A 14,972-nucleotide genomic window follows, 5' to 3' on the forward strand; every position below is an offset into this window, starting at 1 on the left:
CACTGAGAAACTCATTACTACTACAAATACTCAAAAAATCTTCCTCTTTTTAAAACATAATTTTGCATTAAAAGAGTTGAGGAAACCATGTGAATCTCAAGAATGTTAGTTATTCTTACTCTTATTAACCTTTGAGGGTCGTGTTTCCACTTACAGTAATTCACCAAAGTTCATCAGGGGTCAATGGAATATTTCATAGGAATCGAGGTCCCCTAATACTCTATTTCAACAAGTGTTCCTCAGAGGAAAAAACTTTGGGCGAGTTAGTGTGGAAGGGTGAGATGTGAATTATGTGTAGCGTATTTTCTAGAGTGAAAAAACAAGAGTAACTGTTGTCAAGGTGACTAATGGGCGGTGTCAGCTTATCCTCCTGTTTGCTTTTAAGGTCTTGGTGGGGTTTATAAGCAACTTGATCTAAAGGAGAGTGTTTTTGACTGTAGTTCCCTCTCACTTCTAAGGGCTGAAGTTGCATTAGCCTTCTTCACACTGATTCCAGACCTCTTTGCTGAGCCTGCTCAGTTGTGCTTAGCAAAAGCCCTGGCTAGATCAGGCTTGGAGACTTGGACAAGGGACTGCTGGGAGAATACAAAGCTAAGTATAGGGGAGGGAAAGAGACAATTGGCTGTGTGTCCAGGAGAAAGTGTTACCTTGCTTTCCCTTATTTAACCTTGTGATATGCAACAGATTACTTCTTGTAATTTAATTACTGCTCCTTTGACAGGTTGAATTATATAATAGAAAGATAATTAATCCATAGTCAGGACACTTGTGTTTTGTTCCTGGTGTTGCCTGTTTCCTCATGTAGAATACTTTGATCACTACTAGTCTTAATATTAATTCTTTTATAACCCTGGACCAAATATTTTCACATGAATTACCTCATATAATCTTCCAGTAACCCTGTCAAATAGGCTGCATTACTCCCTTGTTGTCCTTTTCCCTGACTTTCCTCACTCTAATAGTGAATTTGAAGTGGCTAACAGCCATAAGAAAATAAATAAGGAAAAATAAAAACAGTAAAATAGGATGAATCTTGTGGCTGATCAGAATACAAACTGCATTCCATGAAATCCTGTATAGAGATGTGCATGGGTTTGACTCTGAGCTTCCTAGTAAGCAAAGCAAATAATCGAAACATAATCAGCTATATAGAATACACAGTGCCCAGAAGATAAAACCATACTGGTTATTCAAGAGAAATGCAATTTTTTTCTAATTCCGAGTCTTGAGAGAAATTTCTCCCATAATTCCTCTTGGAGACACGTTGTGGAATGGGGAACTACATTCTCACACTAGTCCTATAATTAATACATTATGAAATTTTAATTATTACTTTTTAAAATGCCCCTTAGCACAGTTGAAGAAACTGAAGCTCACTGAGAGTTAGCAACTTACTCAAGATCGTACAGATGGCAAAAGTAGAACTTGAATCTGAATTAATTTGCTTCCAAATTTAGTGTTCTTTTTACTCTATCATACTGCCTAAATAAAATATGAATTGAAATTTAAATTGAGGAACATGAAGGTGTCCTCTGTATCTAAAATTCAGAGAGTTGTTGCATGGATTCCTATTTTTAAAACTCCTGAACAGCCTCTGAAAGCTCTATGGGTCAAGGTAAAAAAAAAGTAGGACAAATTTGTGAGGAATGTATTTTTGGTAATTTTCATTAAATGGGGACAAGACAGATTGGAGAAGGGGGTACTTAATTATGCAAGGGGAAATGTGAGAAAAATGGTTGGTGTGGTTATCTCTATTTTATCAGTGGGGAGTTTGGTTTGGTAGAAATTCAATATTGAGGCAATTACTTCACTTCTTTTTGTACAGAGAGCTCCTAAAAGACCAACATTTAAAAGCACGGATTTAGGCTTTGGCTGCCAACAGCCTTCTATTTGAAACTGACATGTTAAAGGAAGTTCTTTTCTATGCAGTGGAGGATGGTATACTTAAAAAGATGCCAATTGATTTCTAAACCTTCAATTCAAACAAAAATATGATTAAATAGCTTAGGTGAAAAAAAAAGTGACAGTTTAATACCCTACATTGTATTTTTCTTTGAAGTTCAACTTTGTCAGCTCTCCAAGCTTTGAATTTCATAATAAGAGAGATTTATATATGACCGACCTTACAAATTTGACTTTGAGAATCTAAAAAAAGAATGGATCTTTTCCACCATTATGTACCCTGAATGTTCCCAGCCTCACCAGCTCATGTGTACATTAATACCCACATTTTAGTAGCTCATTATACTCCCTCCGTCCATAACTGCCACCAGTTCCATCTCTCTCCTCAGGGGTTTCCCAGTTATTTGAGAGGCCCAGGCCAATGACTTCCATGCACTCAGAAATGGGTCTGCCCCTGAGCTGCGGTTCTGGCCTTGTCATTGTTTTCTACTTGTGAACCAGTGAAAGAACTCTCCTAGGCTGTGTCACTACGGTCCTTGCCCTCCCCACGAGCTCTAGATGACACAGAAGCTCTTGGGCCCTCAGGACGCCAGCGCTGCATGGTGGTCTGCAGCAGAGAGAGGAACAGCCCTTTCCCCAAATTCTTGTACTGTATGTTGTCACGTAGGTCTTCAGAACAATCCCACGTTTTATCAAGCTTCTCATGGATAAAAGCAACTTCACCTCAACAATCCCTTCCCTGACCTCATCCGTCTCCAGTCACTGTCCTCTTCTTTTATTATGCCTGTGTTCTAGGCATTAGTGCATAAAAGGCCCATTCTTTCTCCTCAGCCAAAAAGAAATCAAGAGTCCCTAGGACTTGACCAGCAGGTGTCTGGTCATCAGTTGCATACTTGAGCCAAGTACATTCAGACAATTAATCCCTTTTTACCATATCTCCCCATATATAGGGCAGTAAAAAGAAAATGTTTAAAAATAAACATCGAAGTGCTGCTAATTTGTTACGCCATTCTATTAAGACTCCAAATTCTGTTGGAACCTAAATTTATCCTAAGTATTTGCTGATCTTTATTCTAAATTTGAACTTCATTGGAAGAAAAATGTCAATATGTTAATTGTGTCATTGTGATATCAATGTGTTGATTGTGAAATCTAAAAAACAAGATTTTCTCTGAGCATAAATTTTTTCCATAGGATTAGAGGGTTGGGAGCAGATAGGAGGGCCAGAGTTTCCAAATCTCTCTGTAATTCTGCTTCATTATTTTGTATCCTGTGTCAATATAGCTGACTTGGTTTTAACTGCTAAAAATAATTTGAACTAGGGAGGTGGAAAATATAGGATAGGTCTAATGATCGGGGCTATTTTTATCTTTTCCTTTTTGTACCTTACCCAAGGTCATGAAAAAGCCATAAGTACATTTTCCTGAGTAGAGGTGTTGTCAGCTGTGTGTGTATTTTCACTATGCTATGAATAATCACTAAACTCTTTAATAGTGTTTGTACCTGTTAAATCTCAGAAAATTGAAACTAAGGATTTTGGGTGCCACTTAAAAACAGTTCTCTGTTGCTATTGAGTATAATTTGGCATTAAATTGTTGTAGCTAAAGATAAGGTTATGCTATAACTAATGGAAATTTTACAAGTGAAATACTGTGAGCTAAAATTGATATATATCAAAAAATATTTTCATAATGAATGTATTTCAGAAGTATTTTAATTTTGGTTTAACTTAACTGTTTACTTGCAGTTCGTTTAGTAATAGATGAAATGGGATTTATGAAAACGCCAGATGAGGATGAAACAAGTAACCTTATATGGTGTGATTCAGCTGTTCAGCAGGAGAAGATTGCAGAGCTGCGAAATTACCAGGTGGGAAATTAATCATGACCAATTTTTGGTCAGTAGGAAAGTTATATGAATTCCATTATAATTTTCTTTAGATAAGGCTCTTAATAAGTTGACATATTAAATTTCAGTTCTAATTTACCTGAATAGCCTGTTTTGTTGCTGTCCAGTTATACTGACTCTTTGCCTGAAGACTGCATCCTCTCAAATTTAACTTTTAACCTCTTTCCATCTTTAAGGAAGAATTGATAGAGGAAAACTCTTCCTACGCTGGTGCTTTGCATTATGCTTAAAGATGAACAATGTGGAGTAGATTGCATAAAGAGATCTGAACACAGATATCCCTTGTAATGTCAGCTATGTGTAATTTGGCTTCATTATTTTATTTCTGGAATGTAATACAAACATATTAAAAAATAAAAAAGCCAAATACATGGAATTTTAGACAATTGAGATTTTGAATAGTTCTTCCTGTTAGTGTAGAGGGTTATACAAAATTGACTGTAGGCAACAAATTAGTCCATTTTCATCAGGTTTTTTGTTTTCTACTAAAAAAGATTAAACTCAAAGAATGAATGTAACTTTATTATAGTATAAATGAATATATTCATTAAGTTAATGAAAATATTAATGTTGACCTTTTTATTTTCCAGAGGATCAACCATTTTCCAGGAATGGGGGAGATCTGTAGGAAGGATTTCCTAGCAAGAAATATGACCAAGTAATCTTCATTTTCTTGTAGTAGAGAAGACCTGTTCAAAAATTACATTTTGAATGTCATAGTGCTATCTTTCACAAATTTATATTGATTTGAAATGATATTTTGTTGGAAGAGATAGAATTTTAGAGCTAGGAGTGTTTTAAAATTTTCCTGGTTCTATTCTTTGACTTTGCAGAGGAGGTAATTGAGGGTCAGAGACATGAATATCTTGCACAAAGTCAAATAGCTAACAGCAGAGCTGGAGTAGAAACCTGGTCTCCAGAATTTCAAGGTTCTTTTCACTGCAACTTGCTGTCTCTCTAGCAGCATAAGTTTTTCTTTTAAATGTAAAAAGTTTTCTGTACATGGCATTCAATATATACTTAATTATTTTCAGTTAAACCTTGCAGGAACTAATTTGTTGCATTATATCCCGCCTGTGGGTATGTATGTGTTCAGAATACTGGTTATTGAGCATCTAATATGAGCCAGGCACTGTAATAGGTGCCTGTGTGCACACATATATGCATACACACATGTATATGTTCCTACCTGGGGATACATGCACACATATTTATCTCAGAGACCATTATTTAGAGTAATAATCTGCTTTCATGGGAAAAACTGTTAACAGGTAAAGTGTTATACTGAATATACTGCGGAATTTTTGTGCAGTTTATATTTCTGTTGATTAGATTTTTTTTTATTTTAAGAAAGTTGATAAATTGTATGCTTGGATTTTTTTCTAAATATAACAAAGAATGGTATCATTCATAAACAGCTCATGGTTAGTTTTAAAATGTATTGTTCTATTAAAGCTTTAACTTGATCTAATTTCACATTATTGTTAAAATATAATAAATACATGCAAAGGTGTTGGAAATAAAAACAAGTACATTAGCACTGTTATTGTGCTTCCTTTAGATGTGTGTGTGTGTGTGTGTGTGTGTGTATGTGTGTGTGTGTTTCAAAGCAATCAGTGTTAGCCTATTTGGTACTGAGATTATTTACCTGGTTGGCTTATTTTGGATTTGACAGATGTAGTTGGTGATTATTTTCCTTCTCATAGAGGAAACGTAACTTTTTTTATCGGGTTCTCTTGAAAGAGCACTTGAAATATGTAACTGTATGACCTTCCAGTTTTTGTGGAAGCCAGGTAGCTTATATATTCCACACCCTAGTCTTACAGTATAGGCCCTGCTTCTGTGCATATTATATACTATGGTCCCATTTTAGTTTTAACTGATCTCGTTTGGAAACAGTAACTACTCATCTATAAAAGACTTGCATACATTTATAAAGAAGACTTTTTGAAACAATCAGATTTTCTTACATAGGTAATATTTTAAAATATTTCTAAGGATTTTAAAATTGTTATTGGGAATCAGTATGTACCAAATACTTAGCATTTGGATTAATCAAAAGCAAACATTTTATACCTAGTATTGTATCAGTATCCCTAAGTTATGTACCAAATAGGCAGCCTGATTTATAGCAAATACAAAAATGTCAGGCCATACATTGTAGCCATAAAACTACATGTATAGGTAGATGTAGTTGATGTAAACAAAACCTGACTCAGAGGCTTCAATGGTTTTCTCACAAAAGTAGTAAAACTCCAGAAAACACCGGGGTAAAAGGCAATCTAAAATTTTTCCCTATGGATGACCCAGCAAACTCCAAATCATCTTTTAAGAAGCAATATGAATGGCACCTGGCTGTGAACCGTACTAACCACCCGCATCCCAGAGGCAGAGTTAATGCCGCCTTCCACATGTTACCTTGCCTTATGTAGCTTTATTGCACCTATCACACTGTATTTAATTAATAGCCTATATATAAATTCCTTAGAACAGAGACCATGTTAATCCTCAGTGCCCAACACGTAGTATATACTCAAATGTTTGATCTACTAATATGTAAATTAATACATGGGGCAGAAATTCTTGTCTATTTTTTCCACTAATGTATCCCTAGTATCTAGAATAGTGCCTAACATATAGTAGGTGATTAATAGGCATTTTAAAAAATTAATGAATTGATCAATAAATGAAGAAATGGAGGGAATTTAAATCCTTGTAGTAAATGTCAGTAGCACAGAGAAAGAAAGTTTAGATAAGTTTGAATAGAAATTACTTTTCATATTATCTCTAACTTACAGAATGATCAAGTCCCGGCCTCTGGATTATACCTTTGTTCCTCGAACATGGATCTTCCCTGCTGAATATACACAATTTCAGAATTATATGAAAGAATTAAAGAAAAAAAGAAAGCAGAAGACTTTTATAGTAAAACCAGCTAATGGTGCAATGGGTCATGGGTAGGTATTTTTCATATGGAATACATAAAAATTTTAAAAAATTGGGGGAAAGAATAAGTGTGACCATTTGCTCATGGTTGAGTACTAATATGAAAAAAAAATAAAATAGCTTTCTAACTTTTGCTTTTTTGGAACTAAATATTTAATGAGCCCTTTTACCCTGTCCTGGAGACTTCAATAATTCAATCTAAAAATTTAATCAACAGGTTGTGAGACTTTGATAGGAGACTACAAAATAGAGAAAGTAAATATTTTCTAATTTTTTTCTTAAACATAAAATTTGCATTCATCATAATTTTAGAGTAAGCTTGGAGAGGAAAATCAGTTGATACAATAGAGCTAAATTGAGTTGGTGAATGAAATGGAAAGGGTGTTACTGTTTTCATCTTAAAAAAAAAATCTTAAGCACAAAATATCTATTTTCTTTGCTTTACAAATGATTTTTTTCTTTATGTAGCCATGGTAATTGGATTGAAGATGAGTAGAACACATTTTAAGTTAAAGTGCTGAGAACTAGACCTGTTAGCTGGGGATAGATTATACAACTTAATATTCCTGTTTACTTTTGCTTTCTTATGTTAGTTTTCTGCTGTTTACTTTTTCAAAGAAAATGTGGCTGAAGCTACTTTTAATAAAAACACAAGTAATTTTTATCTTTGATTTAGAGTGCTGTGGGGAAAAAAGATATTTGGAAATATAGCTGCCAGGTAAATTACTGTTCAACACATTTCCTTTTAACTTTTAATCATAATTTAATAATTTAATCAGACATTATTTTAAACTGTGGTTTAGTGACTTAAAAGACAAACGACATGTAGTGTTAGTGGAAATTGTATATTAATTGTTTAATGTAAATTTGGTTCACTATATGTTAGTATCAAGGTAAACATTTTGGGGAAGATAATTGAAGTTCACATTTTCTCAATTTTAATGTTAAAAATTATGTTAAAAATTCATTTTTATATATATTTAATGTTAGTATAATAGTTAATAATATGAATTGACTACAGTAATAAAATAGCTGAAAAAGTATACTATACATACTGTGCTGCCATGGTTTATCTCATGCAATGCAGAAGTACATAGGTAAAGTACACCTCTCTCATCTGTAGAATATATCTATTTCCTTGCTGGTTTTCTGTTTAATTGTCCTGTTCATTATTGAGAGTGGGGGGCATTGAACACTTCAGCTGCTATTGTTGAACTGTCTATCTGTGCCTTCAATTCTATCAGTTTTTGCTTCATATATTTTGGAGCTCTGTTGTGAGGTGCATATGTTTATAATTATTATATCTTCTTGATGCATTGACTTTTAAAAATTATTATATTACTGTTCTTCTTCGTCTGTTGCAGTACTTTTTGTCTTAAAGTCTATTTTGTCTGATACTAGTATAGCCACTTCAGTTCTCTCTTGGTTACTGTTTGCATGGAATATCTTTTCCATTTGTTCACTTTCAGCCTATTTAAGTCTTTGAATATAAAGTGTGGCTCTTGTTGACAGCATGTAGTTGGGCCATATTTTTTATACATTCTGCCAAATCTTGTCTTTCAACTGGAGAGTTAATCCATTCTTATTTATTATGTAATTATTGATAAGGAAAGATTTACTTTTGGCATTTTGCTATTTGTTTTCTTTATGTCTTATATAGTTTTCATACCTCAATTTCTCCATTTCTGCCCTCTTGTGTATTACATGGGTATTTTCTAGTGTACCATTTTAATTTCATTGTCATTTATTTTACTATATATTTTTTGAGTTATTTTTTAAATGGTTGCTTTGGGGTTACAATTAGCATCTCCATTTATAACAACCTAGTTTGGATTAATATCATTACTTTTAACAGTAAAAACAACAACAACAACAACAAAACTTGCTTCTATTTGCCTCTGCCCCCTTTATGACGTTTTTGTCACAAATTACACCTGTATATATTGTGTACTCATCAAAATAGATTTATAATAATTGTTTTATGCAGTTGTGTTTTAAATAATACAGGAAAAATAAGCAGTTACAAACCTAAACTACACTAGTAGTGACTTTTATTTTTACCTATGTAGTAATCTTTACAGGTGCTTTTTATTTCTTTGTGTAGATTTGAATTACTGCCTAGTGTCCCTTTGCTTCAGCCTGAAGGATTGTCTTTAGCATTTCTTATAGGCCAGGTATAGTAGCAACAAAATCTCTCAGTTTTTGTTTATCTGGTAATGTCTTAATTTCTCTTTCAATTTTGAATACTTTGTCAGGTATAGATTTCTTGGTTAACAGTTTTTTTTTTTTTTCTTTTTCTATCAGCACTTTGAATATGTCATCTTACTGTGTTCTGCCCTCCATTGTTTCTGATGAGAAATTAGCTCTTTATCTTAATGAGGATCCCTTGGGTGGGATGAGTGGCCTGTCTTGCTACTTTTTTCTCTTTCTCTAGGCTTTTGACAGTTTGATTAGAACATGTCTTAGTGTGGCTCTCTTTGAGTTTATCTTACTTGAAGTTTATTAGGCTTCTTGATTTGTAGGTTAATATTTTTCATCAGATTGGGAGATTCTCAGCCATTAATTCTTCAAAGAGTCTTTTTGCCCCTCTCTCTTTTCTTCTTTTGAGACACCCATTATTAGTGTGTTGATATTATTGATGTTGTCTTGCAGGACTCTTAAGCTCTGTTCATTTTTCTTCATTCTTTTTCCTTTCTGTTCCTCAGACTAATCTCAATTGATTTATCTTCAGGTTTACTGAGTCTTTCCCTGCCTTCCCACGTCTTCTGTTTAGCCCCTCTAATGTATTTTTGTTTCAGTTATTGTACTTTTCAACTTCAGAATTTTTGTTTGGTTACCCCCACCTACCCCGCCACCTTTAAAAGTAATTTCTATCTCTACTGATATTCTGCATTGGTGAGATATTATTCCCATGGTTTCCTTCAGTTCTTTGTACATGATTTCCTTTAGCTCTTTGAACAAATTTAAAATAGTTGATTTAAATAATTTATTGTCTAGTAAGCCAAATGTCTGGGTTTCCTCAGGTATAGTTTCTATTAATTGAGAATTTTTTTTGTGTATGGGTCATACTTTTTTTTTTTGAATGACTCATGATATTTTGTTGAAAATTGGACATTTTGTGTATTGTAATATAGCAACTCTGACAATTAGATTCTCCCTCCTCTACAGGGTTTTTTGTTACCATTTGTTCTAGTTGATGTATTTGTTTAGTGACCTTTCTGAAATAATTTTGTAAAGTTTGTATTTTTTAATTGTGTGTGACCTCTGAAGTTCCTATTCTGTTAGATCAGTAGTCAGTGTAATTGTCCAATCCGTTAGTAATTGAACAGAAATTTCCTTAAACACTGGGAACCAAATATCTGTATCTATACCTATATCCATATACACACATACATATATATATGTGTGTGTGTGTATATGGATATAGGTATAGATATACATATATATCCCCCAATCCTTGCAGATGGTGTGTGTGTGTGTGTGTTAGAACATGCCCTCAACACTTAGCTAGGTAGTTTATAACTCTGCCTTAGCCTTCACTTCCTACTTGATGGTTAGCTGGAGGTAAGAGCTTAGGGCCATCTCAGGTCTTTCCTGAGCATGCACTTAGCCCTGGGCATTCATGTGGTCTTCTAGAATCCCAGAAATATATGAGAGCTTTTCAAAGTCCTTATTCCCCAAAGATTGTCATTCCTATCTTTCCCCCCAATCTTTGCAGTTAGTCTGATGGTTTTCCCAACTGCTATTTGTTGCAGGGACTACTACATTTGTCTTTAAATGTTTTCAATATTGTCTCTGCCGACCACCCCCCGCCCCCCCACAAGTAGCTGCCTCAGCACTGGGAGAGTTCGCAGTTAGACAAGATAAAAGAAAACCTTTGAGATTGTCCAGGGAACCACAGAACTGAATTAAACAAATAGACAAACAAACAAACAAACAAAACAACCACAAGAATAGGTCTGTTCTACTGCCTCTAGAACCAGTACCTGTACTGGGAACACAGGTTACTGCTCAAGGCCACTGCTGAGCTGGGGGCTGGGGGTGGTACCAGAGTAAATTAAAATGCTAGGAATCTCTTTTACACAGATTCAGCTGTTTTTTTTTTGTTGTTGTTGTTTGTTTGTTTTTTATTACATGTTTCTTGGTTAGTATCCATGGTTCTAAAAAAGTTGCTTCTGACAGTATTTTTATGCTGTATTTTTTTTGTGTGTGTGTGATGGGACCACTTTCCTCTTGAGTATTACCTATAACTTTGTTAAAATCCTGACTCCATAACAAATTATTCTTTTAACCTTTTCTTTAAATTTAGGATTTCTTTGATAAGAAATGGTGACAAACTTCCATCTCAGGATCATTTGATTGTTCAAGAATACATTGAAAAGCCTTTCCTAATGGAAGGTTACAAGTTTGATTTACGAATTTATATTCTGGTAACATCGTGTGATCCACTAAAAATATTTCTCTACCACGATGGACTTGTGCGAATGGGGACAGAGAAGTACATTCCACCTAATGAAACCAATTTGGTAAGTGATACCAGACACTATGATTTTATTAATTTATTCAACATCTATTTTTTAAAACACCTATTGTTTATAAATGTTAAATGAACAAAGTTCCTCCTCTCAGGCTTTTATAGTCTAGAATAATTATATACATAAATAAGACTGCCTCTAATTTAAGACAGCTTTGTGGAAATTAGAAAAAAAAGTGCCTGCTTCTCCAGGTAGGCTAATTAGGAAAGTATACCCCATCTGGGTGCTGTGAGCATGAGGATGGATTTCGAAGTATATATGTGTGTGTAGTGGTACTGGATAGAAATGATTGATACAGAAATACAAATTAAAATAATATGCCATTGAGAAATACAGATAAAGTGTTATAGAATTGAGTGTAGGAATAGGTTTTGTTCAGCTTCTCATGGGAGAGGTAGTATTTGAGCAGTCTTTGTATGAAAGGTATGGTTTAAACATGTAGAATGTGGGAGAAAGTATATGAAACAGAGAAAGCAAAAGTTATCAGAAAGTAGAGTTATTTTTTGTTGGAACAAAAGAGAAGATTTTAAATTTATGTTGATCAATTGTGAAGTAGAGACATAAATTGGCAGTTTCATAGTACGTTTTTAATTCTGTTAAGTGGAGATTTTTGTAAGTATTTTTCCATTAAGATTATCTTTGTGTAACCATAACATATTGATGAAAGTCATAACTGTAGTTTATGAAGGTCAAACTGAAATTTATTATCATAATTTATCATGAAAGTCATAAATGTAATATATAGTTTATGAGAGACAAACCGTAGTTTATTATCCATACTTCAAAGTTTAGTTAACCTCTACCTCTATTTTTGGATCTACTAATTACAGTAAAAAAAATACCTAATTAAGGATTGTTTCCCATTTTTGTCAAAGGCCTGGTTATTGTTCTTCTATAATATTATGCACATAAATTACTACATTGAGTGGTCATTTTCCAAAATTAAATGACTAATCATAAATGTTGCTACGTTCAATTAACTAAAAAATGTTGTAAACCTGGCAAAGGAAGAATAAGGGAACTGTCAAAGTTTTTACAGGGAAGGAAGATAAAAGAAAGAATCATCTCTTCAAAGCTCATAAGGTGTGGATACATCCAAGCTCCAAGAAATATTTGAACTCTACTGCATTCTAGACATTGTGCTGGTTTTGGAAAAACGGTGACCAAGACAGATACAGTACTTGATCTCACAAAAGCAACAATCTAGTGGGGAGGCAGAAAATAAAATAAGCAATTATAATACCTAGTGGTAAGTGTAATGGTTTAAGAAACTGAGAATGCTGTGGCAGTGCATAGCAGGAACATCTAACTCAGTTGGAGATACAGTTAGAGAGGGAGTTTGTAAAGTGAAATCTGAAGAGTGAGGGGTTAGCTAAGTTAAAGGTGGGGTGGGATGGGTTAAGACTCCAGGTAGAAGAATGGCCCAGAGGTAGGAGGGAGAGTGATACATCTGGAGAGAGCACACATGTTCAATATGGCTAAAGTACAGACTAAGACATCAGGATGGAGAGTCCCAGAGGCCAGATCTTGGTAGATCATGGCTAGGATTTTGGAACTTAACCTAAGAAGAAGGGAAGCATTGAAAGATTTTAAACAAGGGAAAGAAGGAATGAGATTGTTGTCTTAAAAAGGTCACCTGGTCTATGGTGTGGGGAATGTGAGATGGGGCTGTAGATGGATAGGGGAGACTAGAGTAAGGGAGACAAGAAGCTGTATTCTAGTCTAACCACATGTGAGAGACAAGTTGACTTAATTTGAAGTGATAGTAGGGCAGGACTACGAATAAGAACACAGATTTCAGATATATTTACGATACCATGGGTAACACTGATATACCAACAGGTTGATTTGTAGAATAAGGGAAAGAGAGAGAGAAATTAAGGATAAAACTCAAAAGAGTTTTGGCACAGCAGTTGGGTGGATGGTGACATTCACTGTGATAGGGAGTATAGGAGCTTTTAAAGTTTTGCAGAAAGCTGATGTGTTTGATTTGAGATGCCTGTGTGACTGACTTCCAAATGGATCTATACTATTGGCATTTGGATATACAGTATAGGTCTAAAGCGCAGATGAGAGAACTGAGCTACAGGCGTAATTTGGGGCTTATCAGTTTATAGATTATAATTAAAATAGTTGGAGTGGGTAAGACTGGATTATATATATGTAAGGCAGATAGTCATGTTTTGAGAGGAAAGAGTAAAGGAAGAGATAGGAAAGGGTAAGACTTGAAAGCTCATTTAGGTGATAAAGTGATTTATTCTAATTTCTTAAGTTGGATGTATGTGATTTGCTTAAGTACACTGGGTTAGGAAATCATATTGAAAGATTGGGAGTCAGGAAATGTGGCCTCTAGGTTTCGCTTTGCCAAGTGCTCTTGAGTCACATAATCTCCTGGCTTTGGTTTTCACATATATGAAAAATGATGTTCTCCTGTATAAACATCGGTGTTCCTCATATATCTCTAAAATTTCACGGTTGAGTTCCTACATGAAGATATTAAAAATTTAAAAAGTGAAGTGCAAAACTTTATCTAAAGTGAGATCTCTCTTATGTAAAAGATAAGTTTAAGAAAAAAGGTGGAAAAAATAAACCAAAATGCTCCCATTGGTTGTTTTTGGACAGCAGACTGCTTCATATTTTTTTCCTTCTTCGTATTTCCAATTTTTAAAATAGCGTGCATTTTGTCATGAGCTGTATATTGATAAGCTACATGTAAGGAAATCATGAGAGAATTTCAGAAATTGAAATATAATAAACATAAATTTTTTTGCCACCCCGTGTAGCAGTCAGTCAATCCTTGAAAGGTTCTGTATATTCCAATTCATTATTTTGAGCCTATACACTATAAAATAGGATAGAGAATAGTTATATACTTTTTATGCATTGCAGGTTGCTATTTGATTCAGAGCTGCCATTACTTCTCCTTATGGCAAATGTCCAACTGACAGTGAACTGTTTAGAAGGGGGTTTTTGTCATGGTAGATGTGAAATTGTGGAATTTCCAATGCTACATATAAAAATAATGTTTTAAGAAAAATGCAAAGTTCCATTTCTTATTCACTTTTCCACTAGGATAGCTAGAGTTTTTATTACTGCTGTTAGTATTTATTTTAAGAAATTCCTGCCAAATGGAGAGCTCCTCAAAAAATTATTTTCCAAACAAAAATAATTTCTATTTTGGAAACTAAGAAATGTTATAGTTTGATTAATTTCCTTTTTTCTTTAAATCAAGCACTTAAAATTAGACAAGTATGAGGTTATGCTCTTTCTTTTAAATATCACTTAAAGTGATAATTTTCATGAAGGTAGGGACTATGTCTGCCTTATTAATCTTTGTGTCCACAGTGCACAGCACACATTCCTGCCAGTGGTGGGTGCTCCTTAAATATTGTTCAATGAACAAAAAAAATTCTTAATTACTGGTGGGCATATGGATTAATAAACAACATGTAGCTCATATGATCAGTTCTGCATATTTGCTTCAAAGATTTCAATACTGTAGACTTAAGTAACTGCAGTGAAAATAAAATATGATATAAATATCATTGGTTATTAACAAATCAGAATAGTAATGATGTGCTCAAAGTATGTATTCATTGTGATGCAACATTGCTATCTAAAGTGGTTTCTGGGAATAGGATCATGAGGGTGGGATTTACAGACCTTATGGATGTTTATGAT

The 14,972-nt window shown here is 34.1% G+C and overlaps 1 protein-coding gene across 1 annotated transcript in view; it reads left to right on the top strand.

Moving 5' to 3' along the window:
• The window catches only part of TTLL7 (tubulin tyrosine ligase like 7), a 152,837-nt gene that overhangs the window by 60,368 nt on the left and 77,497 nt on the right, over nt 1-14,972 (top strand). Inside the window, exons 4-7 of the mRNA XM_082834727.1 lie at nt 3,650-3,771; nt 4,401-4,468; nt 6,609-6,767; nt 11,066-11,282. Of these exons, the coding sequence (XP_082690853.1) occupies nt 3,650-3,771; nt 4,401-4,468; nt 6,609-6,767; nt 11,066-11,282 (566 nt within the window). The remainder of the gene's footprint in view (nt 1-3,649; nt 3,772-4,400; nt 4,469-6,608; nt 6,768-11,065; nt 11,283-14,972) is intronic.

The sequence above is a fragment of the Leucopleurus acutus genome, assembly GCF_964270905.1.
Source record: "Leucopleurus acutus genome assembly, chromosome: 2".
NCBI lineage: Eukaryota > Metazoa > Chordata > Mammalia > Artiodactyla > Delphinidae > Leucopleurus > Leucopleurus acutus.